The sequence below is a fragment of the Muntiacus reevesi genome, chromosome 18, assembly GCF_963930625.1.
Source record: "Muntiacus reevesi chromosome 18, mMunRee1.1, whole genome shotgun sequence".
Classification (NCBI taxonomy): domain Eukaryota; kingdom Metazoa; phylum Chordata; class Mammalia; order Artiodactyla; family Cervidae; genus Muntiacus; species Muntiacus reevesi.
This window is the reverse complement of record NC_089266.1, coordinates 30388197-30414861: the sequence shown is the minus strand read 5'-3', so window position 1 is coordinate 30414861 and position 26665 is coordinate 30388197. Positions and strand designations below refer to the sequence as shown.

The following is a 26665-nucleotide window of genomic DNA, read 5'->3' as shown; positions in this document are numbered from 1 at the left end:
AAGCCCATTCATTTACATACTGGGAGGTAGCCACATCCATCATTCACATAAGGAAGCTCCAATACTTTGGCCACCGGATGCAAAGAGCCCACTCATTGGAAAAGACCGTGATGCTGAGAAAGACTGAAGGCAAGAGGAGGGCGGCAGAGGATGAGATGGCTAGCATCACCAACTCAGTGGACACGAATCTGAGCAAAGTCCAGGCGACAGCGCAGGACAGGGACGCCTGGCGTGCTGCCGTCCATCGGGTCGCAGAGAGTCAGGCATGACTGAGTGACTGAAAAACCAGAAGGCTGCTCTCCTGCTAAGAAACAGACTTGAATACTTGTGATGGAGCCCATCTGACTAACAAAATCTAAAACATCTACTACCGGCCCTTTCCAGGAAAAAACTGCTGGCCCATGACCTAAGGCATCATTTTTGTTTCACTAAACAAATAGTGAATCTCTCCTGTGACAGGTAAAGTTCCAGGGCCCGGAGATAGAAGGTGGAAAAAGACTGAGGTGAGTTTCTGGAGGGACACCCCTGGCATGTTCATTGTAGTTTTTTCACACAGGACCTCTGCTCACACTGGCCAGGGTTTTTCAAAGTTTTTTCTAATGAGATCCACTACTGACAAGTACATTTTATCTCCAACCTTCCTGCACACACCTGATCTACTTATCTGTGTTCATACCTGAAGCAAGTTTGTGAAGGTAACATTTGCCTGGGTTACTACCTGGGATTCACTCTCCTATTTTATGCTATTATAACCCCTTCCATTAAAAAATAATAATTGGCTTTATTATACACCAATGTCTTGTAATTCAGAGTTTGAAAAACTCTTAGTACACACCAGATTTTTATTGCTGACACGGATCTTCACTGCAAGCCAAAGGTTAAAAACTAGCAGCCACTCTGGGTCAGAGGTTGATTTACTCCATTCTTTGCAGAATTTTGGTTTTTTTTGAGTTTTTGTTTTGAATATGTTATTTCTCACTATGGTTTCTAAAAAATCAATATCCCAAGATTCTTTTTTTTAAAATAATTTTTATTTTATTTTTTTTCCTGTTAACTTTCTCTTTTTTTTCATTTATTTTTATTAGTTGGAGGCTAATTACTTCACAAATCAACATCCCAAGATTCTTTAGAGAAATCAGAGGGCATGGCAATTAGAATCTACTTTCCTGTCAACTGGAGCCGAGAAGCGGTTTCTCCAATATTTGCTTCCAACTTGCCACCCTTTGCCACAGAGCAAGTGCACCTGAAAACCCCAAGAATTTTCATCACAAGCATTAGTTCCCCATGACCTTTCCCTTATAAACATGAAATACATTAAATGTATTTTCTTTCCATCATTAAACCTTAGCAGGGCATTTTAGCAGACCCTCTGGATTTGGGGAAAGCCTTTTTAACAGATACTGTTGTAATCTCAAGTCCTCCTACAGCAAGAAGAAAGAGAAAGACCTCAGTAGAAAGAAAAACAAGCCGCCTTTATTTCTTAAAAAAGAAAGCAAGCCCACAACATTTGATGAAAGAAAACTACAAGAATAATTAAAGTCCAGCAGAAAATTGAGAAAAAGAACCAGATGCCAGATTTGTTTACTCAACAGCTTTGTTTGTAAAACGAAATTGCTTCATCTCTGCAGCCGGTTTGTAGGGCCAGAACTTTTCAAAGCATCCACTGGGAGCAAACATGACTTCAGTTAAGGAAGGTGACGACGGGAGGGGAGCAGTTAGCCCTGGGAATGTAACTTTCACTGCGGCTTAATCCAGTTCCCTTTTTAAAATACCTGAGCGTAATGAGTATCTGCAAAGATTTATGACCGTAACAAACATACCATTTTTGACTTTGTCACTCAAACCAGCCTGGCAACTTTGATATTTCCTATGGAAAGGAGAGCTCTAATCCAAATGAGAACTCTGAAAAAGGGAAAGGAATTTTATTCCTATAATTTGATTGATTACTTCCTACTCCAAACGCTCAAGAGAGAAAAAGAAAACGTTCTCCTGTCTGTACTTGGATTTCTCCCACTAATCTTTTACAAACAGGTAACAACCATAAAACAAATTAATTACTTACGAGGATCCATAGGCCAATAGTGCTAGCTGGGTTCCAAAATCTATAAGCATCAAAATATTGGTGAAAATATCTGAGATGAAAGCCAGAAATGCAAAGATGAATTGATCACTGACTCAATTTGATTCAGTGTTTTAATTCACCAGTCTTGGAAAGAGATAAAATAATGCTATCAATTGTTCCATTCTCTGGAGTATTTTTGCCACTGACATAAATCCTCCAAAATAAATTTACGTAATTCAGAGCAAACAATGGTTTCCCAGTTGTAGTCTCCAGAATTTTACCATGAAAAATAGAAGCTCTGAGCTCTTGTCTTTGGTTTAATTTTAGGCAAGACACCCTGTTTTTGCATAGGCAGAAGACAATCTCTAAGATACCTTCTAATTCCAATTTTCTTTACGGTTTCTGATTGTTAGAACCAAAGAAATGCATATCGACAGTCACGTCTTACTTGGCAACGATCTGACCATTATAGTATAGAGCCTGGCACGACTAATGACCAACGGGCAGAATAATTAGATAAAAGTTATTAATAACAATAATAATGAAGATCAACAGAGAGTGCTGGAGGGTAAAAACTGGCTATGACCTGACTGGGAGTATTAGCACTTCTAAAGAATAAAAGTGTCAATCTGAAGTGCAAATACTTCAGAAAAGAGTAAGAAAGATGGACTTTGGCAGTGACTCAGCCATGTTCAGGGCGAGGTGGTTGGGGGTGTCCCACAGTCAAAAGAGAGCACAGGGTTGAAGATCCTAAGGAATGAGAACAACCACCAACTCACCCTGCCCCCACTTCTAGGAGCAGCCAGTGGCCTTCTCGTTATAATTCTGACAATATTTTGGCATCCCCATGCAGCCATTTAGAGGGAGGAAACTTGCTCATCTGGACCACTAAACAAAGAGGATTTTTTTTTCCCATGCTAATTGTTATTGTTTAATGGAGGGGTGATATGGCTCAGGATTTCTGATATGCTTACAGATGAACTCTGTAAACATCACAAAACATTTTCACGGGTGGGTCACTGGCTGGACCACGAATCTAGTCTTAACACTTTTAAGAAGCTTGAGATCATGATATATGTCTTTTTAGAACACAATAGTATGAAGGTAGAAATCAGTGACAAGAAGAAACTAGAAAATTCACATTATGTAGAGACTGAATGACACAATGAGTCAGAGAACAACCAATGAGTCAGAGAAGACATCAAAAAGGAAATTTTAAAAATAACTTGAGACAAATAAAAGTGGAAAAGAAACACACCAAAACCTTAGGGGATGCAGTAAAAGCAGTTCTAAGAGGGAGGTTCATAGTGATAAATGCCTGCATTCAAGAAAATCAAATAAACAACCTAACTTTACCCCTCAAGGAATCAGAAAAAGAAGAACCACCTCGGCTCACATTATCAGAAGGAAGAAAATAACAAAAATTAGAGTGAAAATAAGTGAAATAGAAACTAAAATGACATTTCATCAAATGTATGTTGCAGGTTCAAATATTTTGCTATACTTATAAAGTTCCAAGCTGCATGAAGAAAAGTGTATGCCGTCTAAGGTGGAAAAATGCCAAACAAGCCCAGAATAGCATTAAATCATAGAAATTATTTTTATCTACACAAGCATTTAGTAGCTTGTCCTTGGCACGACACAGGTTCATAAAACAGATTCAATCAAGGTGAGTGAGTCAAGCATTAAGAGGAAATACTGTTATCTTCTTAGAGTCTCGAGATGTATTGTAGCCAGAGTTGTTTTCTTGTTTTGCTTTAGTAAAAATGTGATTTTTATTTTGACAGTCGTTAAAAATATCAAAGGGGATGTTTTGAGGCAGATTTTCATAATTCTATTAAGCCAGAGCCTCCGATGCACAACTGTGCGCTTAAAAACAGAAGCAGAAAATGCCAGTGTGCTGCCAGGACGGGAACTTGGAGCCTGATAACACTGGCATCCCAGGCTTAGTCGTTCCAGCAGGAAGAACCACCCAGAAGGCCCAGGTCCAGCCCTCTTTCTCCTTTTCTCCCTCTCCTTCACATCTGCAATTGCTCCAGACCTGCATCGCTGCTGCAGCGGGTCTCACAAGCCAGGGTCTAAACCAAAGGTTAAAGCACAAGGTCAAGTAAGGAGACAGACTATTTAAACTGAGGGGACTTCCCTGGCGGTCCAGTGGCTAAGACGTCACGCTCCCAATGCAGAGGGCCAGGGTTGATCCCTGGTCAAGGAACTAGATCCAACATGCTGCAACTAAAGAGCCCATATGCCCCAGCTAAGAGCTGGTGCAGCCAAATAAATAAATATTTTTTAAAAAAGAATATTTACGCTCACCCCTAAAATCTAGACTGTGTTGTCATGGTAGCTTAAGGCGCATCCGCAGGCACGGGTCCGTCCATCCCTCTAACCTACATCGCCAGCTTCCCCGCCCCTGACAACTCCTCCTCCTTGGTTGGAAGCAACAACAGACAAAGCCAGATGCCCACGTCAGATTTTCCTCTGACTCCCACTTCAGTCCTTTGTGTCCTCAAAATCCCATCACTGACATCAAAGCTTTTGCTCTCCAGCCTGAGAGGGCTTCAGCGACTTTATACCTTCGTGACGTGACACTTGCCAGCTACAAAGAACAGAAAAGGAACACAAACCGTCTCTGCCCATGTTTCAGAGACAAGAGAGCAGGAAGGGGAGCCCCGAGCCAACTTTATTATGAAATAAGCTGAGGGAAAGATCAGCATGTCCAGAGCAACAGGTGCTGGCGTGGAGGGGAGCTGGGAGGAGAGGAGGAAAGGGGCTCGCTTGGTGGAGGGTTTCAGAATGAGCACCCAAGCCCTCTGCGCCTTCTTTGTTTTTGTTTTTCTGTTCTCCTTTAATTGAAGTATAACTGCTTTACAGTGTTGGGCTAGTTCCCACTGTAGAACACCGGGAATCAGCTCTAAGTACACACAGCCCCTCCCTCTCGGACCCTCATCCCACCCCTCTGCCTTCTTTGTTAATGATGCTCTTTCCCCCTTGGTTTTGGGGTCATTCTAGACAACAAAACTGTAAACGAAACAGTACAGAAAATTCTCAGAAACCCAGACAGCTTCCCCCGGGGTTATCACCTTCCCTGGAAAAGGATCAAACCAGGAAACTAACCTTGCTATGTATGACACCATGAACTAAACCACAGACGCCAGTCACATAGCCTCAGTTTTTCATCAACGCCCTTTTTCTATTCCGGGACCCAGTGGACGGTACCAGATTCTATTTACTCATTAGTAATTAGTCTCTTTTGTCCCCTCCCAGCGGTGACAAGTGTCTCAGCTTTGCTAGTCTCGATCTCGACATTTGTGAAAAACGCTGCTCAGGTATTTTGTGGCTGCCCCATCCGTTCATGTTTTCTCATGACCAGACGGGGGTTGAGCATTTGGCGGGGGCAGAAAACCCTGCATGTGAAGTCTTCCTTCCTGCACTACACCAGGGGATACAAGATCTCAGGGGCTTCCCTGGTGGTTCAGATGGTAAGGGATCTGCCTGCAGTGTGGGAGACTCGGGTTCGATCCCTGCGTTGGGAAGATTCCCTGGAGAAGAAAATGGCAACCCACTCCAGTATTCTTGCCTGGAGAATCCCAAGGACAGAGGAGCCTGGTGGGCTACAGTCATGAGGTCGCAAAGAGTTGGACATGACTGACTCAAACACACACACAAGATCTCAATAGGAAAACAAGGGGATGCCACTCACATCACCTGGATTGGGTGGGGTCTGCCAGGTTCCTCCACTGTAACATTCCTATAAGCCCCTTACCACCCATGCTTACGTAAAAAAAACAACAACAACAACAACTGGAGTTGAGTTGATTTACAATGCTGCATTAATTTCACATCTAGAACAAAGTAATTCAGATACATATACATATCTATTTTTTCAGATATTTTTCCCATATAGGTTATTACAAAATACTGAGTAGAGTTCTCTGTGCTATACTGTAGGTCCACTGTTGGCTAATCTATTTTATATATAGTATTGTGTACCTGCCCACCCCACTCCCCAGGCCCTGGACGGCTTCACAGGAAGCCGTCTCCTGCTGGAAACTCTGAAAGGACCTTCCTGTAAGACTGTCCCACACGGACAGATCTTGCAAAGTGTATCTCAGGCATATCAAGGGTTAAACCGGCTTCTGGGTGCCACCCCTTAAGAATCCTGGGACCCTCCTCAAGAGCCCGTCCAACGCGGGGTGGAAGAAATAAGACTGCATGACTGATGTTGAAATAAAAATCATCTGGAAGTATTTTCCTGTGAAGCTGGTTTTCAGAAACAGAGGCAAAACCCACTAACAAAACTAATCTGGGGCATATGGTATTTCTTTCAGGCATGCACATTTCTAATACAAATCTCCTAATCACTTCTACCTTGTTGTTCAGGTTTATTGTCAAGGCAGGCCTTTTTTATTTCTCTCTAAAGGATAACCTCCCTGCCTGAAAGAGTGGGCTCAGGCAGAGAGGCTGTAAGTGCTACCCAGCATGATTTTCCCTCCTTGTTTTTTGTTTTAAAAAAAATGGGGGGACCACATATACTCTGATCATGAAGTTTTCCAAGTCCAGCCCTTTGGGTTCCTTGCTGACTCTCCCTCCCACTAGGTGGCGCTAAACGTCACATTCAAAGTGGGCTGCTCTCAAGAGTCCCCTGAACAAGATTTTTTTCTCTTTTTTTAAAATTTTGCAAGAATATCACAAGCCTAATACCAAGTACTAAGTTTCCTTCTTAGTAAATATTCCCTCTTTTCTTTTTTTTAACATTTACCGCCTTGCGTGCATGTTCGGTCACTAAGCCATGTCCCACTGTTTAGGACTTCATTGACTGTAAACAGCCAGGCTCCTCTGTCCATGGGATTTTTCAGGCAACAATACTGGAGTGCATTCTCATTCCCTTCTCCGGGGATCTTCCCAACCCAGGGATGGAACCTGGGTCTCCTGCATTGGCATGTGGATTCTTTACCACTGAGCCCCCTGGGAAGCCCACATTTACAGCCATCTGACAGCAAATCTGAACTTCTGGAATATAGCTTTCAAAGGATCACAGATTAAATGTAACAGTCATGACCACATGAGTGATATAAAAAAATCAGAAGTTGCATCCCTGGAGGCAAGCAGCTGGGAATATGCTTCAGGTCTCTGAACTCGGCATTTCCTCAATTTCTAGGTTCTGGTTTCACCTAAGTTTATTTCACATAGGCCTATTTATTAACTGTATCAATATCCCTATGCCCATAGAGACATTTTAACTGTATCAAATTAGCAAAGATTTTAAAGTGCTGGCAAACATTTTAAAGACATCCTTACAAATGCAAAGACTAGGGAGCCAAAATATTACTGAGGTGCAATTTCCTCTGGTTATAATATTAAAGGCATATGCCTTAACAAGAAACCTCATTTCCACAATAAGGATTCATCACTTAAGGAGAAACAAACTTTCACAAAGCTTCAAGTCCAGTATCACTAGGAAGCACACGTAAAAATGACGCTCTTTATCAGCTAAGTTCCTGTTCCTTGGTGGAGAAAGAGAAAGCTTTTCCCTAAGGAAAAGCGCTGCATCTATGAAGTTTCCGACCCAGCAACCTGAGTGATGGTAAGTGTGATGTGCAGTTGTTCAAACGCATCCCGTAGAGACAGGCAAGCCTTAGTTGTTTATATCAAGTGGGTTTGTTTGCTCTGTGACTCTCCTAAGATGGGAGCTTCTGGTCTATGTAAGGTCACTCCCTCTTGTCATTAACTGCACAAGCTTATTTTGTTCTCATGACCCCTCCAGAACACAGATTTGGCATGTCCTCTTTCTGGGCCCATCCACAGACATTTCCATGAGACAAATTTTTGGGCCAGAGCATTTTTAGTTTTTTTTTAAAGGGAAGGCAGGAGATGACCATAGGATTTTTGCTCTTAGATGGCTCTGCGTTTCACATACACTCTATCAGTTCAGTTTAGTTCAGTTGCTCAGACGTGTCCGACTTTTTGCGACCCCATGAATCTCAGCACGCCAGGCCTCCCTGTCCATCACCAACTCCCGGAGTTTACTCAAACTCATGTCCATTGAGTAGGTGATGCCATCCAGCCATCTCAAGCTCTATCAGCATGTGATAAATCTCGTCGCTCTAAGGCAATAATCACTCACACCAGGTATTCCCACTCCAGGCTGTACCAAGCATGGCTTTGCCGTTGCTGTTGTTGTTTTTAATGGCTGGACTCAATATCCTAGACCCTGTTTCACTTAGGTGTCTGATACTGCTCAGAAGTTCCCTAACCACTAAATAACATTCCTGTTATCAGTTCTATCACTTTCTCCACCTACTGGGTGCCTGCTCTTGAAGGTGGGTTCATGCACAAACTGAGTGCACACACATACACACACACACACACACACAGACGAGACTGTTGGACCTGTCTTGCCGGGGAGGTCTACCAGGGCATGAACCCAGGGCAAACAAAATGGCAGCATAAGGCTTCTTGAAGGCACCGTTTGCAACCTCCCACTCAAAGGAAATGTCCAGTCACTGAGGACTCCTGGGAGCAAATGAATGAAAGACATGATGCCCTTTCCCCCTCCAAAGACACAGGACTCGGGCCCAAAGCTGCTTCTCCCCACTTTCCGCCCTGCCCCACCTTTCATGCCTTCCAAGGTCCTTCACTCCCCTCCGAGGACACAGGGCCTCTTTGGACGGCAGTCCCCAGGACCTTGCATTGGTGGCCAGACTCCTGTGGCTCACATTTCACCCCCCACCCTTCCTGCAGAAGGGCTGGTGGCTCACAAGGGTGGGAAAGCGAACACGGGGGTGCTCCACAGCTGCTCCCAGCTGCTCTGAGACGCCCATCACCCCCGATAGGAACCGAAAGTGCCTCTGCTCAGCCTGCCTCTCCCGTGGCTGATAAACAAGGCCGTGAACGGGAAGGGCCAGAGAGCTTCACATTCTGCAGCCATGGAAAGAACCATCTCCTGAACTCCAAGCTGAGTCATCTCTGATCTTCCTGGTTACTACACGGGGGTCCCCAAACTCTGGGACCTAAAGCCTGATGATCAGAGGTGGAACTGATGTAACCATAACAGAAATAAAGCACACAATAAATGTAATATGCTTGAATAATTCTGAAACCCTCCTCCACCCCAAGTCCGTGGAAAAATTGTCTTCTACGAAACCCGTCCCTGGTGCCAAAAAGGCTAGGGACCACTGCTACAGAGTAAAATAATATTGGAAACATTTTTCTCTGTGGAAATCATCTGGTCTCACTAAAAAAACTGAATCAAAATATAGGAATGAGATATGCTAGCATAAGAGATTAGACAAGGAACACTTAACTATCTTGTCCCCAAATAAAAGACTGAAATGTTACAGAATGCAAACATATACATACATATATAAATACATAGTATGTATAAGCATACACATGTATCTTTAAATACTTTATAAATAGGTATTCTTTATCCTAGGAGGTAAGATAAAAGCTAAGGTATCTTTTAGGAGAAAAATAACCATACATTATAATTGGTGCAAACATACAAGCAGAGTGGGGGAGGGGGGTTCTTGTTGAATTCCAAGTTCACCTGGTCTTGAACTACAGCAGAGGTATCTGGTCTTAACTTTCAGAAGAAATCTTAAAGTTTTGAAATTAATGAAACAATTCCCCACTTTTCTCGAGGAACCCGCCACACATCCAATGGATGTGCAGACACAGCATGGTGAAGGACTGCTTTCCCGTGATGCGCGAGCCAGACATTTGTCGTCGTCCTGATAGCATGTCGGCTAAATTAAGTCATGTGGAATGTTTTCTAAACCCCATCAGGGCAGAGTTTCATATCCAGAAAACTCCACTGAAGCTTCCTAAGTTATCATTAACAAATTCCCTGGCATACTAATATGTCCCTGTGTTTCACTGATTTGAGAGTACTATTCGGACATTTAAAATCAATATGAATAATTTCCTTTTTTGAGATTTTGAATAAACTTGTTTTCTTAAGCTTTGCTACACACTTGTCCAAACGAAGAAACCATTGATTACACTATTTCTGGGATGTAGTTTAAAAAGTACCATTAATTTTCTTCCCCAGAGAGAGAAATGTATTGACACATCCTAGCAAGAGGCGTTTTAAACTATCAAACTCAATTTCCAAGAGATTTTTCTCCCAACTTCCCATCAGCAACAGATTTGTGCCATCATCAGGACGGTAGGGGGCGCTGCCACAACAAACTATTGTGGCAAATGGAGAGAAACTTCACTGGGTGAAAAAACAAGGCTAAACTTGCAGATTCTCCCATGTCAATGAGCATCTAAAAAATATTGTACAGATTTTTTCCTCTTGAAATAACTCACTTCAGGGCTCAAATACTAGGGTTTTCTTTCTGTTCCTTTGTGTGTGTGGGAGGGGGGCGGCGGGGGGATGGCATTTCATAAGTGTGTGTTAGAAATCCTATATTACAATTTTGGGACTGAATCAAGAAGATCTAAAAGGAATCCTTCTACCTAAATACTGGCTAAACACAAGAGCTAAAACGTGCCTAATAGATGGTGCTGTGTGTGATTTTCTTTTTCTTGTTTAAGTCTTCAGTCTTTTCCACAAATATCTAACTCCAAGTTCAGAGCCAAGATGAAAGAGAACTGTGGCAAAATTTCATTAAATAATCGCATAATCCCGGCTCCATAGGTTGGACGTTTTTAATAAGAGTTTTCCATGTAATTGAGTTAAACTTAAATTTATGCATCCCATAAAAGACCATTGCAAATGGTAAAACAAAGACATTGCTCTAACACTTAGAAAATTAAATTCACCAAACCATGAAGTCTACTGTGCAGTTATTTTTGTAACCACCATAAATTGCTTTATAGAACTCCTCTACCCAAGTAAACAATCCAAGGAGATATTTACTTTACAGCATGCATCCAGTTTCCAAGCAAGAGAACAGCCTAAAAGTTTATGACTTTTTCTTCTTTTTTTAAATTGCCTCTCCCTTCTTAAAAAAAAAAAAAACAAAACAAAACTTGTGTTTCTAGTTACCTTGAAACCTCCCTTCTCTTACACTAGCTCAGAAAGGTCCATGGAAAATAAGATCCAGCTCTCTGGATATACTGTACCCTCTGATACTCATCTCTGAAACGGGAAGAAACAATCCTACTTTGTGGAAATAAAGTCTATGTGGCGAAACGAAAATACAGGGGGTTAGCACTAAATATTTCACCATACTTAATAGCACCTCAGAGTCCAACATGGTCTTAGATGTTTTGGGGCAGTCGGCTTGAAATGTGTTCACTTACAGCCGAGGACCGGGCCGCATTCAATGCAAACTGCTTTAGATAAGAGTTTTAGGGGGTCTTTAATCACTTCTTTCTTGTGTCCTTGATGGAAAAAACAGAGCTGCCTTTGTGCTAAGAAGAAGGACCTGTTGTTTCCAGATTCAACAGGTCATTTTTATAAGAACTTCCCAGAGGATACAACAGAAATGACAGAAACACAAGGGGATTTTTTTAAGTGGCTGATGATTTTAAATGATATATAGCCCATAGCACGGGAAGGCTGTTTGTTTTTCTTTCCAACAAATGGAAAGTTACTGTTTGAAACATGTTTAATGTTCAAGTTTGACTTTTAGGACGAAACCGTTTTCTCCTGAGTTGGGTTACTGTAAATTTGCTTCCTGTGCTTGACTCTCAAGTAAATAAACTTGTCAAATCACGTTCATTTCTCTTTGGGGGATGAATAGCTAATTGAGTGGGCTTTTGAAATATACTTAAATGGTGGTGTAACTTTTGTACTATCATTTCAGTTAAAAAAAAAACGAGAAGGCACCTTTAATGAACAAGATAAAACTTTAGAAAATGGAAAATTCCAGCATATTTTTCCTTATGCTCCGAGGAGAGAAAAAACACCAATATTTTATGGCAAACAAAACCCAGGTGACACTAAGATTTATTAGAGTTTGGCTTATTCTGTTATTAAAGGTGGTCTGAATTTGAGAAGACTGGCAAATTTAAGATTAAGATCTAAATCAGCCTTGTTTCCTACACTGCATTAGGAGGGTTTTTTCACAGCATTACCAAGATTCCTATTTTTCCCCCACTTTTCTTCCTTTAACAAAAATTTCAGCTACCTCATTTATAAAGGGAATTGTTTGAAGATCTTTAGAAAAGTTTCTGCCAGTCCAAAGACAAAAGGTACTCCTTCCCAGAAATACAGAGGGCATTTTGTAGAATTTCCTCGCCCTAAACAAAAGTTATTGCTAACAAAGTCTTTTAAAAAACACTCTTACATACATACCCCCAGACCTAGAGTCTAGTTCTTGACACTTTAAGTGTCTGTATTACTTACCACTCACAACAATTATCTATATTACTTACCATCCAGGACAATTCTCTGGCAAAGAGTTAAGATAAGTAAATAAATAAGCGATGGCAAAGACTGCATTAACCCCAGGCAACCGCCCAGAAGATAAAGGAGAAATAGAAACAGGTTTCATTGGTAGAAAGGATCCACCAATTATCTAGTAATTGGTGAGCAGGTTTCTAACTTAGCAGGGACATTTTCTCTCTACTTCCACAGAGTAGGAGAAAATGAACAGATGGGCTATTTGGGGGGAAAGGAATCCAAAAAACTAAAGAAAGATATCTCCAAGGCCAAAATATCCACCCCTCGCCCCCATCCGCTTTATTGTGGAAATAAAGTCTATATGGCAAATCGAAAATACAGGGGTTTAGTACTAAATATTTCGCCATATTTAGACAGAGGCAGGGTGGGGGAAAGCCCTCGTCTTAAGGACCGCGACTGGTGACCCTGTCCCCTCTGATGATACCCGGGAGGGAGTGCACGGGGTGAGGGTCGCCACCGGCCCCTGGGGCCCCCACCGCGCGCTCCGGCCGCCCCCGCCCTGCCCCGCGCCCGCTCACCGGTACCAGGCGAGGCCCTTGTCGTAGCTGCGGTCGAAAAAGTGGGGCTCTGCGCCGACGGCGCGCACGTCGGGGTGCAGGCGCAGGAACTCCAGCAGCGCCCGCGTGCCGCCCTTCTTCACTCCGATGATGATGGCCTGCGGCAGCTGCTTGCTCCCTTCGTCCAGTAGCAGGGCCAAGGTCCCCGGCGGGGTTTCGGCCACGCTGCTCCCGGCCCCGGAGCCGCCGAGACTCCCCGCCAGCCCTGGAGGCTCCTCTTCCCCGGCCGCCTCCTCGCCGTCGTCTCTCGGGGCGGGCGGCCGGCGCCTCGGCCGCGGCCGCACTTGCAGGAGGCGCTTCCTTCGCGCGGCCACTGGCCAAGCGGCCAGCTCCCCCGGGCCTCCGGCCGAGACGCCGCGGCCCGGGGTCCCCGCCTCCTCGCCGCCGCCCGACCGCCCCACGACAGGGCCCGTTAGGGTCTGGCAGCGCTCGGCCAGGCAGTAGAAGACGTAGAGGGACGTGAGCAGAGAGCAGAGCATCAGCAAGAACTTGCGGAAGACGCTGCGGGACAGCGGCTCGGCAGAGGTGGGGTGGGCGCCGGCCGGGCCCGGAGGGGCCATCCTAGCCGGAGGCGACGTCGGGCAGCGCGCGGGCCATGCTAGGCCGGGACTCCGCCAGGTGCCGGGACATACTCCAGGGGCTCCTGCGCGCTGGACCGAGGCCACATCGCCCTGCGCCCCTGCGGCCGTGCAAGCTGCCCGGGCGGCAGCAGTCGGGGCTCCTCCGGGAGAAGGAGACCCCGGAGCCGCGCGCGGGATCCCAGCCTCCGGTCGGTCGAGGGGGCGGGAAGGGGGACGTGATGCCGTGCTTAAGAAACCATCGTCTTAGACTCGCGCAAGTCCTCAGCCCGGGGCCGCGTTCGGCGCCCCAGGTCCCCGAGAGTTGCCGGAACGGGGATCTCGGCGGCCGGTGGCGAAGGAGTGCGTCTCAGCCCCGGGCCGGAGCAGCCTCTCAGCACGCGTCCCAGCTCAGCGATCGCGCATCCCTCGCTCAGTCCCGGAGAGCGGACGCGCGGCTCCCGGGCCGCTGGGCTCCGCGCGCTCCAGACCGCGGCGGAGACAGCGCCTCCAAGCCGCTGCTTGCTCTGTCCCCGGCCCGCCTGGGTGCGCGCTCCCGGCCCTGGGGCGAAGTCCCCCGAGTCCCTCTGCCGGAGCGGGAGCCAGAGGGGCCTCGCCCAGTCGTCCGCCCCTCTCCGTGCGCACCCGGCCGCTCCGGCGGCTCTCGGCCCCACCTGGGAGCGGCGCGGCTGAACCGGGCTCCGCGGGACCCGTCTGCAGCCGCGGCCACTGAGCTCCCCACCTCCCCGCCGCCTCTCGGGCCGTCGCCGCCGCCACACGTGGAGCTCCGAGGGCAGCAAACTTGTCGGTGACGTCAGCGGCCGGGGCCGGTCCAGCCCCCGGAGGAGCGCAGGGGGGACGGGCGGGCGCACTGGGGGGAAGGTGGCGCGGACCCCGCGGCGGCCGCCCAATGACCGCGGAGAGGGCGGGGGCGACCAAGGCGACGCCCCTCCCCTACTCCGCCCACCCCGCCCCCTCCACCCCAGCCGGCTGCCTCGCCCCCTCGGAGCCGGGCCGGGTCTGCGGCGGCTCCGGGGACCTCTGACCGGCAGGCGCGGGGAACGGATCCCCGGGGCCTGACTTCCACCCCGCGAGGCACGCGCTCCATCAGGGGCTCCCAAACCGCTCCGACGCCGCTCAGCCCAGCGCAGCCCCGACCCCTCCGATCCCTGTGCTCGGGGTCCCTCCCTCCAGGGTCGCTCCGTCCTGACCCCGGAGCTGCCAGCTCCCCACCTCCGCGAACCTTCGGAAGCTTCGTTGGTGGCGGTTCCCGGGACCGCGCCGGGCGCCGCGCCCCTGGCTGTCCGGGACGAGCTGGATTCCTCCGCTGCGGCTTCGCCTCCCACCTACCCTGCTGTCCACTGCGGACGCCCGGGCGAAGCCTTCTGCTCGCTGCAGCTTTTGGTGTTTTGTTGTTTTTGTTTTTCATTTCATTGTTTCCCTATGTTAGTTTTGGATGATCAAAGTTTCGTTGGACCTGGAAAGGACCAACCTCTTAGGAAATGAGCCAATAACTGAATCAAATGGAGAAATTCAGATTTTTTTTAAAAGAAATCAACTACGATTCCAAATCCATAGGCCCAGTTTTTGATGGGAATTCTTTTAGTGTGTGTGTGTGTGTGTGTGTGTGTGTGTGTGTGTGTGTGTGTGTGTGTGTGTGTGTGTGTGCGCTTTCGTGCGCGACCGTGCGCGAATTCTTTTAGTGTGTGTGTGTGTGTGTGTGTGTGTGTGTGTGTGTGTGTGCGCGCTTTCGTGCGCGACCGTGCGCGAATTCTTTTAGTGTGTGTGTGTGTGTGTGTGTGTGTGTGTGTGTGTGTGTGTGTGTGTGTGCGCGCTTTCGTGCGCGACCGTGCGCGCCCCAGTGCGGAGTTAAATGTCTTCTCCTGAGCAGCGGTTTCCTGGTTCGCTTGCCCCCCCTGACCCTACATCCTCTCCCCGCGCTCCTCAGAGAGCGGGTCAGAAAGGCCTACAAATCGCCTTGCTGTTTAATGGAGGGAGGTGGCCCGTGGAACCTGCATGAGGTGGTTTTTAATTCCAATCCGATTTGTTCCTGATTTCTTGGTTTCCTGGTCTCAGCAGGACGCCCCGCAATGTGGGCGGTAGCCTGGCCGCCTCACACTCACCCTTGCAGGCCTCGCGGCCGGCTTTCGGGGCGCCGGGTGGGTGCTGCCCAAGGCTGGCCGCCGCCGCGGGGCCGGGGTGCGGGGAGCTCCTGCTGCCCAGTGTGGGGACTTGGCCCGCCTGCCTTCCCGCGCTCCATCTGACATGGAAGTGAAGTCTTTATAACCTTTCCAGGGCGATCTGGCAGTTTCTGACTCTGGGTGCCTAGGTGGAATAGCTGTATGTGGGCCAGCTGGATAAATACTCAGGGCTGGACGTGGTTTTCTGTTTATGAAGTGCCAATCCCAGCCTTTTCTGTCCTCTGGTGAAGAGTTTGTTAGGTTCTGCTGCCGTAAAGCAATGGGCTTTTACAAGGATGAGCAATAAGTCCTGCCAAGCGTTAATGCCTCATTGTGTCCTAATACTGGATGTCAACAATCTAGTTGAGCTTTAATGTATTTTAGTTTATCTCTAGGTATTTCAGTCTGATTTGCAGAAATAAAACCAAAAAAAGAAAAAAGAGAAGATAATTTTAAAGTTATTCTGAAAACATGTGCAATCCCATAAATGTTTACAAACACGGTTGGGTTTTCCCATCTGGAAATGGTGGTGGCCAAGTTTCCTTCTAGCTTTAGCTCCAACATGGCAGAATATCATGACTTCCACATTCCAAGTACAGGTATTTCCTTTCCGTGGGTATTAAACACCCACAGTATGTAGGAGACTGGGGTTCTCAGGACCACTCACACCATATCTAGCTCTAGGGCAGCCCTGTACCTTAGAAATAAAATATAAGCCATGAATACAAGCCCCATAGGTCATTTTAAATGTCTAGTAGCCACCTTAAACATGGTAAAAAGAAACAGGTGAAGTTAATTTTAGTAATAGATCCTACCTACCTAGAAATGTGATTTTAACATGTCAATATAAATATGGCTGAGGTCATTTATGTTCTTTCTTTTCATACCAAGTCTTAAAAATCCAGCTTGTGTTTGGCCCCGCAGTGGCCAAACCATCATGGAAGCCAGAGAGCTTGGGGGCCTGTTGATGTCAGCTCTCCAGGTGAGCCTCCTGGAGCAAAAGCAGGGGGTGACATGGATCTGGATGAGCAAGCAGCTAATGTCCTGCATGAGGGGAAACACAGGTCTTAGGGGCTTGTAATCTCGATGAGACAAAACATGCACACATTCTTTAGAATGCAACAGTGCACCGTGTTCCAGCGAATGACTGACGGTGCTACCCACTCACCAGATTCACATCCAGCTCCTGGATGTGCCCTGAAAGATGGCCAAGATTTCCCAAAGTAAGTGGACCTGAAGAAGGACCTTGTTGAAGATGGAGTAAGGTTGTTGCAGGTGGAGATGAGCATAGTGGTATTTCCAGACTGAGAAACGAGCAAAATTATTACAAGACCATATTAAGAAGTGCTTTTACCACTGTTTCTGTTGTTGCTTAGTCAGTAAGTCGTGCCTGACTTGTTTGTGATCCTGTGGTCTGTAGACTACCGTGCTTCTCTATCCATAGAATTTCCCAGGCAAGAATACTGGAGTGGATTGCTGTTTCCTTCTTCAGGGGATCTTCCTGACCCATGAATTGAACCGGTTTCACCTGCATTGGCAGGTGAATTCTTCACTGCTGAGCCACCAGGGAAGCTGTCTTACTGCTGTTAGTGACCAGTATTAGTCTCTGAAGTTTGGAAAAGAAAGGATGATGAGGGAGAGAGACTAATGATATTTACTAAAGGCCAGGTAGGAGCTGGGGCTTGCTCCTAGCATCCTACTCTGAGTGAATGCTCAAGTCTTTTCTTGCCATTTCCAGTGTTGAAAGAGGCCAGAGTTTCCCCAGCTACATCCCGAACCCTGGCGGGTGTTCCATAGCAAAGTATTCTACAGTTGAATAAATCCGAAAGACTGTACCCTCTTGAGTATTCCCAATAGACATTAGCATTCTACAGTCTCTGAGATGACTTTTTAGTAAAGATACCAGTTAAATTTGCTTCATCGAATGTTTTCCAAGCCTCTTGGACCATGGACTCCTCTTACCCATGTCCTATCCAATAACATTCATTGTTCTCAGAACATGCCTCAAGAAATGTAATCCTAAACTTTGTAAAGGCTTGCTATTGTCAGGAACCTCAGAGGACAAATGTTTTCTGAACAGACAGGGGCCTCAGCTGCAGATAGTGAGGGCTAGCTTTACTTTGAGACCAGGTGGGAGACGTTCAACCCATGTATCTGGAATTTTCTTTGTTCTATTATTTCTCCAGGGACACACCTCCCCTGAGGGATAGGACTTTAACTAAGGTCTTGATAAATGGTCATTTTCATGAATTATTGATTTGGCAAAAAAATAATTGGAAAGGTTGATAATTACTCACGCATCTTGCTTCTGTCCTGAGTCAATTCTTTCCGATTCTGTGACATATGAAATAAATGGGTACAGGTTGGGAAATACACCTTATCAAGAGGTAAATTAACATGAAAAAGGATCAAGGGACATTTTCAGTAGACTAATCGCTCAGGTTCTCAAAATCTCCTGAATACAATAAAAGCTAAGCATCAGAAGAATTAAGTACTGTTACTTGAAAAAACGGTACCTATTTACATAAATAACAGAGAGCTAAAAGTTGATTCAAGGTGGGTTATATGGGTTTTTAAAAATTTGTTCTGTGTTTCTTTTCTGAAAGTAGAGGATGCTGAGTCCATAATTTCTTCTGTTTCATTATAATATTGGCATTTCCTTTATTTAAAAGATATCATAGGGACTTCCCTGGTGGTCCAATGGTTAAAACTTCTCTTTCCACTGCAGGGAGTGTGTGTTCAATCCCTGATCGAGGAGCTTGGATCCCTCTCAGCCAAGAAAACCAAAACATAAAACAACAGAAGCAATACTATAACAAGTTCAATAAAGATTTTAAAACTGGTCCACCTAAAAAAAAAAAAACAACTTTAAAGAAATCACATAGTTTTTTTTTTTTTTTTCCCCACAAAGAAGGGAAGTTTATTGCTGACTCAAGTCAGGGCTCACTGCCGCAACCAACGCAGTGGTGCAGGGTCAGGAAGCCCTGAGCAGAGGCTGTTACCCAAATTTATAAGGTGAGCATAAGCAGTTAGTAGCTGGCTTAAGCGGATTGGTTACATGTTTGCAAAGCAATTTTATTGGTACAAACTTTCGCGGGCTTTTGTTCAAACTTGGGCGTTCGCGGGCTTTTCAGCTTTCCCCTGATAGGTTCCCTTTTTCTTGCTAGGCGCATGTTGATTGGCTGGCTCCAGGTGGCCTGATAATCATGTTACCCTGGAAAACCAGGCCTACTCCTAACCTAGGCTGCCTGTCATGGCACAGCCTCACATTCCCCCCTGTCTTGTTGTTTCTGTGGAAGGCCCAATCATGGGTCTTCTATATCATCTGTGGGCGCAGTTGAATATTGAGATCTGAGTAACATTAGATGTACGGACAGGCAGTGTGCTTCCCCTAACAACTCCCCCCTGAGAGACTTCATACTCAAGATGCTTTTTGGGAATTGGGGCGGAGGTCTCTTTCTTCTGTAACTTCTTCCTGCTGTGCCTGGGCATAGGCCTGCCTAGCAGAGCAGAAGTCTCTCTATACCTGACCTAAGTTGGGGTGTTTTATATCTGAAATCAGCTTTTACTCTTGTAATAACAGCAACTTAGTTTGAAACTGTTGGTGCCTCTCAGAGATAAAATAGACAGGGGCCAAACAGGAGACCTAACAGGATGGTCATCACTGGTCCCCAGAAACAGGAGGCAGCATTTGGGGTGATTGGCTGGTGGTCAAGCAATAGAGCTGTGTTCTAGGAATCTTGTGTTTAGTCTGAAGTTACCATCTAGAAGATCCAAACTGAGTTAATCTTTTAGGTGAACTTTAGAAGGATGCGAGGCATAAACAATAGGCCTGAATGATTGGTGATTCTGAGTGAGTTCCCTTAGTTCTCCACTTCTAGAGAAGATTTTTAACCTTCCTGTGTTGCAGGAGAAGGAGATACGAATCAGAAGAAAAGTAGGAGAGAGACAGGCTGATGCTTCCTGTCCACCCTCCTCCAGAGATTATGTCTGGCAGGAGCTAGACCCTCTAGATGAGCCGAGGGAATCTGAGAACAAAGGAGACTTGTGCAACAGCCTCCAGGGAAACCCAGAGAAATGGCAAGCCTCAAAGAAACCCCCCACTTCAGAGCAAAGGAGGAGAAGGGCTGTGGGATTCCTTAGCAGGAAGCGCCAGCAACAACTCCCCAGAGGCACCCTCAAAACGCCAGAGTCATGGGAGAAGCAACAACCGGGAGGCAGTGGGGTCCAGATAAGGATGCAGGGTCTGGAGAAGCCTGGAGGTCAGGAACAAGGAGTGATGCAACTGCGATAGGCATGCGCTGGTGACCAAGGACAGGGAGGACAAAGGACAGCTCGTCCGATGCCCAGTGGATGGGAACAATGGCCCAAGTTCAGATTCTCTGTGGTGTCTTAGCATATCTAAGACCAAACAAGAGACAACAGAGTGGGAGCAGAGGAATTGATAAGGGGATGGGAGCAGGGGAGACAGAAGGAGACCCCGAGGGTACCCAGAATGGGCTATGATTACATTTTTGAAACTTGTTAAAGCAGGCACTAAAAATGGAAATTCAGTTCAGCTTTCAAAAGTATGAAAAATTTACTTTGTGAATACTTAATTTCCAACTTGAGATTTTTTTGTGCCCACTACATTCTCTTAACTACTACAAACCAATCAATCCTAAAGGATATCAGTCCTGAATATTCATTGGAAGGACTGATGGTGAAGCTGAAACTCCAATACTTTGGCCACCTGATAGAAGAACTGACTCATTGGAAAAGACCCTGATGCTGGGAAAGATTGAAGGCAGGAGGGGAAGGGGACGACAGAGGATGAGATGGTTGGATGGCCATCACCAACTTGGTGATGGACATGAGTTTGAGCAAGCTCTGGGAGTTGGTGATAAAGATGGAAGCGTGGCGTGCTGCAGTCCATGGGGTCACAAAGAGTCGGACACGACTGAGCAACTGAACTGAACTGAACACTGAGGGCTTCTCTGGTGGCGCAGTGGTAAAGAATCCACCCACCAATGCAGGAGTTTCAGGTTCAATCCCTGGGTCTGGAAGATTCTTTGGTAGAGAAAATGGCAAACCACTCCGATATTCTTGACTGGGAAATCCCATGGACAGAGGAGCCTGGTGGGCTATGGTCCACGGGGTCGCAAAGAGTTGGACATGACTGAGGGACTAAACAACAGACTCTCTGAAGTAGGTATGGACACTAGGCTTAGTTAACTCCTCAGAACATGCCTTGACATACCAAGGCAAAGTACTTCTTTCAACAAATGGCTTTTATTTTACTTCTTAGTTCCAATTATTGTTTCTACACTACACTATACTATACTATAGTATACCTTTTCTAGACATATTATTAAGTAACTGAGTGCAAGATTCATTCCTGCTGATAGTTTCTGCACATGGACTTGGTCATTTTATCCATCTGATCACACCCCATCTCTTTAGCATTCTGCCTTTCAACTTCTGGCATAATATTAGCTGGGGCTGCAAAGATAAAGCTTATCTTTACTAATTAAACACTAAAAGCCCAAGCTCATGTCTGAGCTTTTTACAGCTTAGCCTCTGACACAGTTCTCACCCTTTGAAAGGAAGTGGGATAATTCAAATTCTGGACTGTATAAGAATGTGGTTTTTATAGACCCATTTGCCCAAAAAACAAAAAACATTTCTAGACATGGCTATACAGTGATTTAAAAAAGTAGTTTCTTCTTTGTATATCATTAGATCTCTTTTTTTTCCTTTATAAACAGGGAAATTCAATCTAGTATACTAAATGTCCTAAGAGATCATGAGCAAGACCAGGAAATATCACCAGGAAAGGGGTGTTCTGAGTATGTTTCTTACCTAAGCAATTTCTCTACTTATTGCAAGTTAACCTTCAAACTTTACCTTCTTAAATGATGAACTAGTTTTCCTAATACCTATTCTTTCCTTGCTGACTTGAAATGACATGCTTCTCCTATATTCAACTTGAAAAGTGTTAGACTCTCAGTCCTGTCCAACTCTTTGTGACCCCATGGAGTATAGCCCGCCAGGCTCCTCTGTCCATGGAATTCTCCAGGCAAGAATAATGGAGTGGATTGCCATTTCCTTCTTCAGGGGATCTTCCCAACCCTAGGATCGAACCCAAGTCTCCTGTACTGCAGGCGGATTCTTTATCATCTGAGCCACCTGGAAAGCCCACATTTAACTTAATCCATATTCAAATCTGTCCTGGAACATTTTGTTTTGTTCTATGATGGCTCAGTGGGCAAAGAATCCGCTTGCAATGCAGGCAACACAGGAGATGCTGGTTTGATTCCTGGGTTGGGAAAATCCCCTGGAGGATGTCATGGCATCCCACATCAGCATTCTTGCCTAGAGAATCTCATGGACAAAGGAGCTTGGGCTACAGGTGGGTTACAGTCCAAAGGGTCGCAAAGAGTCAGACACGACCATGTCACACACACACACAATTCCCATGAGGATCACATACTATCATTACAGTATTACTTGTGAACTATCACTTTGCGACTCTAAACCCAAACTAGCATTTCAAAATGTGTTGACTATTCTGACATCTTTATTTTCCTGGAAACTTGAAGTCTGTTATATCAACTACCACTCCCCCATATGCTGTTCACATTTTTACTGGACTTTAATTCAATTTACTGAACTTGAGAGGAAATTCACACACCCAAACACAGACATATATGTATATACATACATATAAGTGTAATCCCTTCCAAGAACATGGAATGCCTTATTCTAGAGCACCAGTTACTCTGTTCTATTGAATTATATTGCATGGCTACAGGATGAATTTTTCATTGACTTCATAACATTCCTGCATCTTTTGTTATGGTTATTCCTATGTGAGTTAGATGTATGATCTTTTTGTAAATAAATCTTTCCTCAAGATATTTTCAGGATTTCCCCCTGATATATAAGCAAGCTACTGCCTTTTCCACATATGTTCAGTAACTAGCACCCTTAGTGGACACTCCTACTAGTTTCATTGTTTTTCAGTTGACAATCATTTAATCTCTAGTAGACAAAACTTTTAAATCTGCTTTCCAAATCATCTACCTCATTCATTTTTCTTGCCACATTGAATTGGTTAGAACTACAAAAATAATACAAAATAATAATAAAATATCAGATGTCCTTCTGTTTATGTTATTTATGGAATACTTCTGTATTTTGACTGTTAAAAGGTAATGTTTGTTCTTTTTCCATTATGGATTTTTTTTATCTTATTAAAGAACTAGATAACTTCATTTCAAATGTAGAAATACATATTAACTGGGATTTTGTTTAATATAGTTTACAGATACTGAGATACCTATTCTTTTTTATTTGTTTTCTGTAGTATTTCATGTTACATTAATGTGTGTCAATGTTGAAGTGTGTGCACTTTGTGGTAATGTAGTATTATTATTATTATTTTATTTTGCTATTGTATGTGTTTTGCTAAAATTTTATTTGAAATGCTTATATCAATATTCATTCAAAAGGCTAAACTTTTATTGTATTCAATTTTGTCATTTTTTATTATGATTAATCTGGATTTCTAAAATGATCCCAAAAAATCTATATTTTTCCAAATAGTCTATATTTTTTCCCACACTCTGCAAGAGTAGAAATACTATATATGAGAGTAATATAAAAATTATTCATAAAGCAATTTGAATCTGGAGCCCTAATGGGGAAGGGTATGCAATGACAGTTTAAAAAAATCATGGTTGCTATATTCAGATTTTCCACCATTTCTTGAATCAGTAATTATTCCTTAAAATTATTCATGAAAATTTAGATCAATGTGGTAATCTGAGCACTCATTACCTTGGAGGGGAAAGGAAAAAGTGTAATGAGTGGACCAGAAATGTTGCTGAGTGCGTGAAAGCAAGCCAGGAGAATGGAGTAGACACAGGGAGCCAAGTGCTCCCCAACATGCTGTGAGATGAGTATGCCGCCGTGTGGTCCCAAGGCCACAGCCACAGGTGGGTTTAAAGTGGAGGAGTAATTCCTCAGGGTGACGAGACAGGAGGAGATGCTCAACCTTCTTCCTCTGCCCTTCCCACCCACACTGCTTGCCGTCTGGTCTAGCAAGGGGAAGTCGTCAGAGGCTCTGGGTCTCAAAGGGCCAGCCCACCTCACCTGGTAACCCTATCAGTGCCCAAACTACATAAAAAATCATAGGCAGAGAAACAAAGGATCTTACAAGACTTGAAAGATATGAATTCACTGTTTTTATAGGTTACAAAATAGCCAATCAGTGATGACATTTGATTAACCTTTGAGCCACCAGGTAAGATTGATACTCAATTGCATTAAAAGAAGAAACAATATCTGTAGGTAAATTGTAAAAAAAGAACAAACAACAACAGTAAAAACCCTTTTCAATAACAAAATTAACATCATCAGTGAGGATCAAGAGAATATTGTATTCATAAAAAAGATTCAACTCCATCTCTCCCTTGTGATGGAAAATTCTTCACCGAAAATCTCTTTCCCAGAAAATCTTCACAGTAATTTCTTTTACTCATTTCCTAAATAAATGAATAAAAATTGAGAAACAAGCTACTTTTCTCCCATTACAAAATTTACCAGAAGGAAAGAAATGAAAGAAAAAGAGAGGAAAACTAATTGGAATAGAGCTGGGCAGTAATGTTTGATTCTGCGCCTAAGTTTGTTTCAATCCTTAGAGACCATTCTAGTGAATGGACATAAGCCTGAGAAATTTTACTAAGTCTCTCCCAAGTCTGGAGAGATGAAAGCTGAAGAAGCAGCTTTATCTTTTGACTCTTCTGATCAATAAGTAATAGAAATTACCGCTGGGGAGCAGTGAAAGCCTGAGATAAATTACTGGGTGGCCTCATCCCGTTGGCAGAGTAAAAACATTGATGACAGACATTTTCACGAATAAACAAAAAGAAGATTCAAAAAGAGTTAGGTGTCGACCTTTAGGAAGACAAGTTGCCACCCTCTATCGAAATAGAAATCTTCCATGAATTTATTCCAAAGAAATACTTGCCCTTGACCCCAAAGATTCAGAGATGCTCATTTTTCATGTTTATAAAAAGAAAGTTGCTAACATCCTAAATGTCCATCAACAGAGAAGTGGTTAAGTCATATAAAAGGCTACCTTCCTAAGGAACATGGTGAAGGTATAAAATCATATGAGATAGATCTACATATCAGCATTAGATTTATCATCAACTCATTTGCTTAAGTGAAAAAGTAAGTCCCAGAGCAGTGTGGATAATATTATCTCACAGGTAGATTTTCCCATATGACACCAAAGACATAAACACATACATATGTAAATCATCAATGGAAGAAAAATAATGAACTCTCGACTCTTGACAGTGCTTATTTTCAAGAAGAGTGCAAGAGAGAAGGAAAAGGGGGTGTTCTTGGTTTTTGCTGTATGTAATTGATTTCTATCTTTGACAATATGCTTATGTTTCCTTTGTATAATATTTGCTCAATGAACATTAAAAACATGCTAAAATCATTCTCTTCATCAAAGCATTCAAATGGTGGATCATATTCAATAATTTTTAAAATATTGTACCTGTTTATTTCATGATTTGAATTCTTATTTAGTATACTGTATTTAGCCTCCCTTCAGGTGGCTCATTGGTAAAGAATCTGCCTCCCAGTGCAGGAGATGCAGGTGATGCGGATTGGATCCCTGGGTTTGATGTCTGCGTGAGGAAGATCCCCTGGAGTATGAAATGCCAACCCACTCCAGTATTCCTGACTGGAAATTTCCATGGACAGAGGAGTCTGGTGGGCTACAGTCCAGGGGATCCCAAAGAGCTGGACATGACTCAACACACACACATCACTTTTAATTAAGCTGCCAGAGTTACATACGTTTATTTATTTTATATCTAAAAAAAGAGAAAACAACTGATGAGTAAAATTACTGTTTTCTATTTTCTGATTAATTGATTTTTGCTTGTAACTCTATTGTTTCCTTTTTTTCTTCTTTCCTTAGATGTATTTTGTTGTCTTAGAATCTTGAGCAAGAATAGAGAGCATATTTTATTTATTTTCATTTTTTTGTTGTTCAGTGATGCAAGTTTTTAGGGTTTAGCTTTTTATCTAAGTAGGACTTTGTCTACATCCCAAAGCTTTTCTATGTGCTGTTTGCATCGAGCAATGCAGGAGACCTGGGTTCAATCCCTGGGTCGGGAAGATCCCCTGGAGAAGGAAATAGTACCCCACTCCAGTATTCTTGTCTGGAGAATCCCATGGACGGAGGAGCCTGGTGGGCTACATTAGTCCATGGGGTCGCAAAGAGTCGGACACGACTGAGCGACTTCACTTTCACTTTCAATGTTTCTTTGCTGGGTGCTAGGCATTGTGTTATGAATCTCATATGCAAAGCAAGAACTCTCTGTCTCATATTACATTGGAGGTACCCCAAATATGTCTTTGGGAAGGGAGCACCCCCTCATTCTTGATCTATACGGCCTGGAAAGCGTGGATCCAGCCTGATTTAGAGGGGTGGCACAAAAGTCAGAACTTGGCCATAGTAATTGGCTCATGAACAGGAAAAGGACCCAAACCCAGTTAATTAAAGTATTTCACGAGAACTTTACTAAGCGTCAGAAAAATATACACTGCTTATCATGGAGTCTTTAGCTATACAACAAAATGAAGACAGGTACCTTAGCCTCCTTGTGGAGAGAATTTGCCTGAGATTGAAAACAAACACAAAGGTGTGAAACTGTGTCATCTAAGAGTAGGAGAGTGAGTTTATCCAGAAATATAGCAAGCACAGCAGTCCACTTGGCACGTGTGGTCATGAACAACAATTAGCACAGTTGTGTTTTCTTGAGTTGTGTCAGTCAGTTGCCTGGATACAGCTGAAAAGCATCAAGATTAGGGACCCCGAAGTAGAGGTTGTCAAACAATACTCTGAAGTCAAAGAAGAAAAGGGAGTTAAGGGAGGGATT

General features: G+C 44.3%; 1 protein-coding gene across 1 annotated transcript in view; it reads right to left on the bottom strand.

Moving 5' to 3' along the window:
• The window catches only part of HS3ST3A1 (heparan sulfate-glucosamine 3-sulfotransferase 3A1), an 82007-nt gene extending 67700 nt beyond the window's left edge, over positions 1–14307 (bottom strand). The window contains exon 1 of the mRNA XM_065910426.1: positions 12941–14307. Within this exon, the coding sequence (XP_065766498.1) occupies positions 12941–13539 (599 nt within the window). The 5' untranslated portion in view covers positions 13540–14307. The remainder of the gene's footprint in view (positions 1–12940) is intronic.
• Between the last annotated feature and the right edge of the window lie 12358 nt (positions 14308–26665).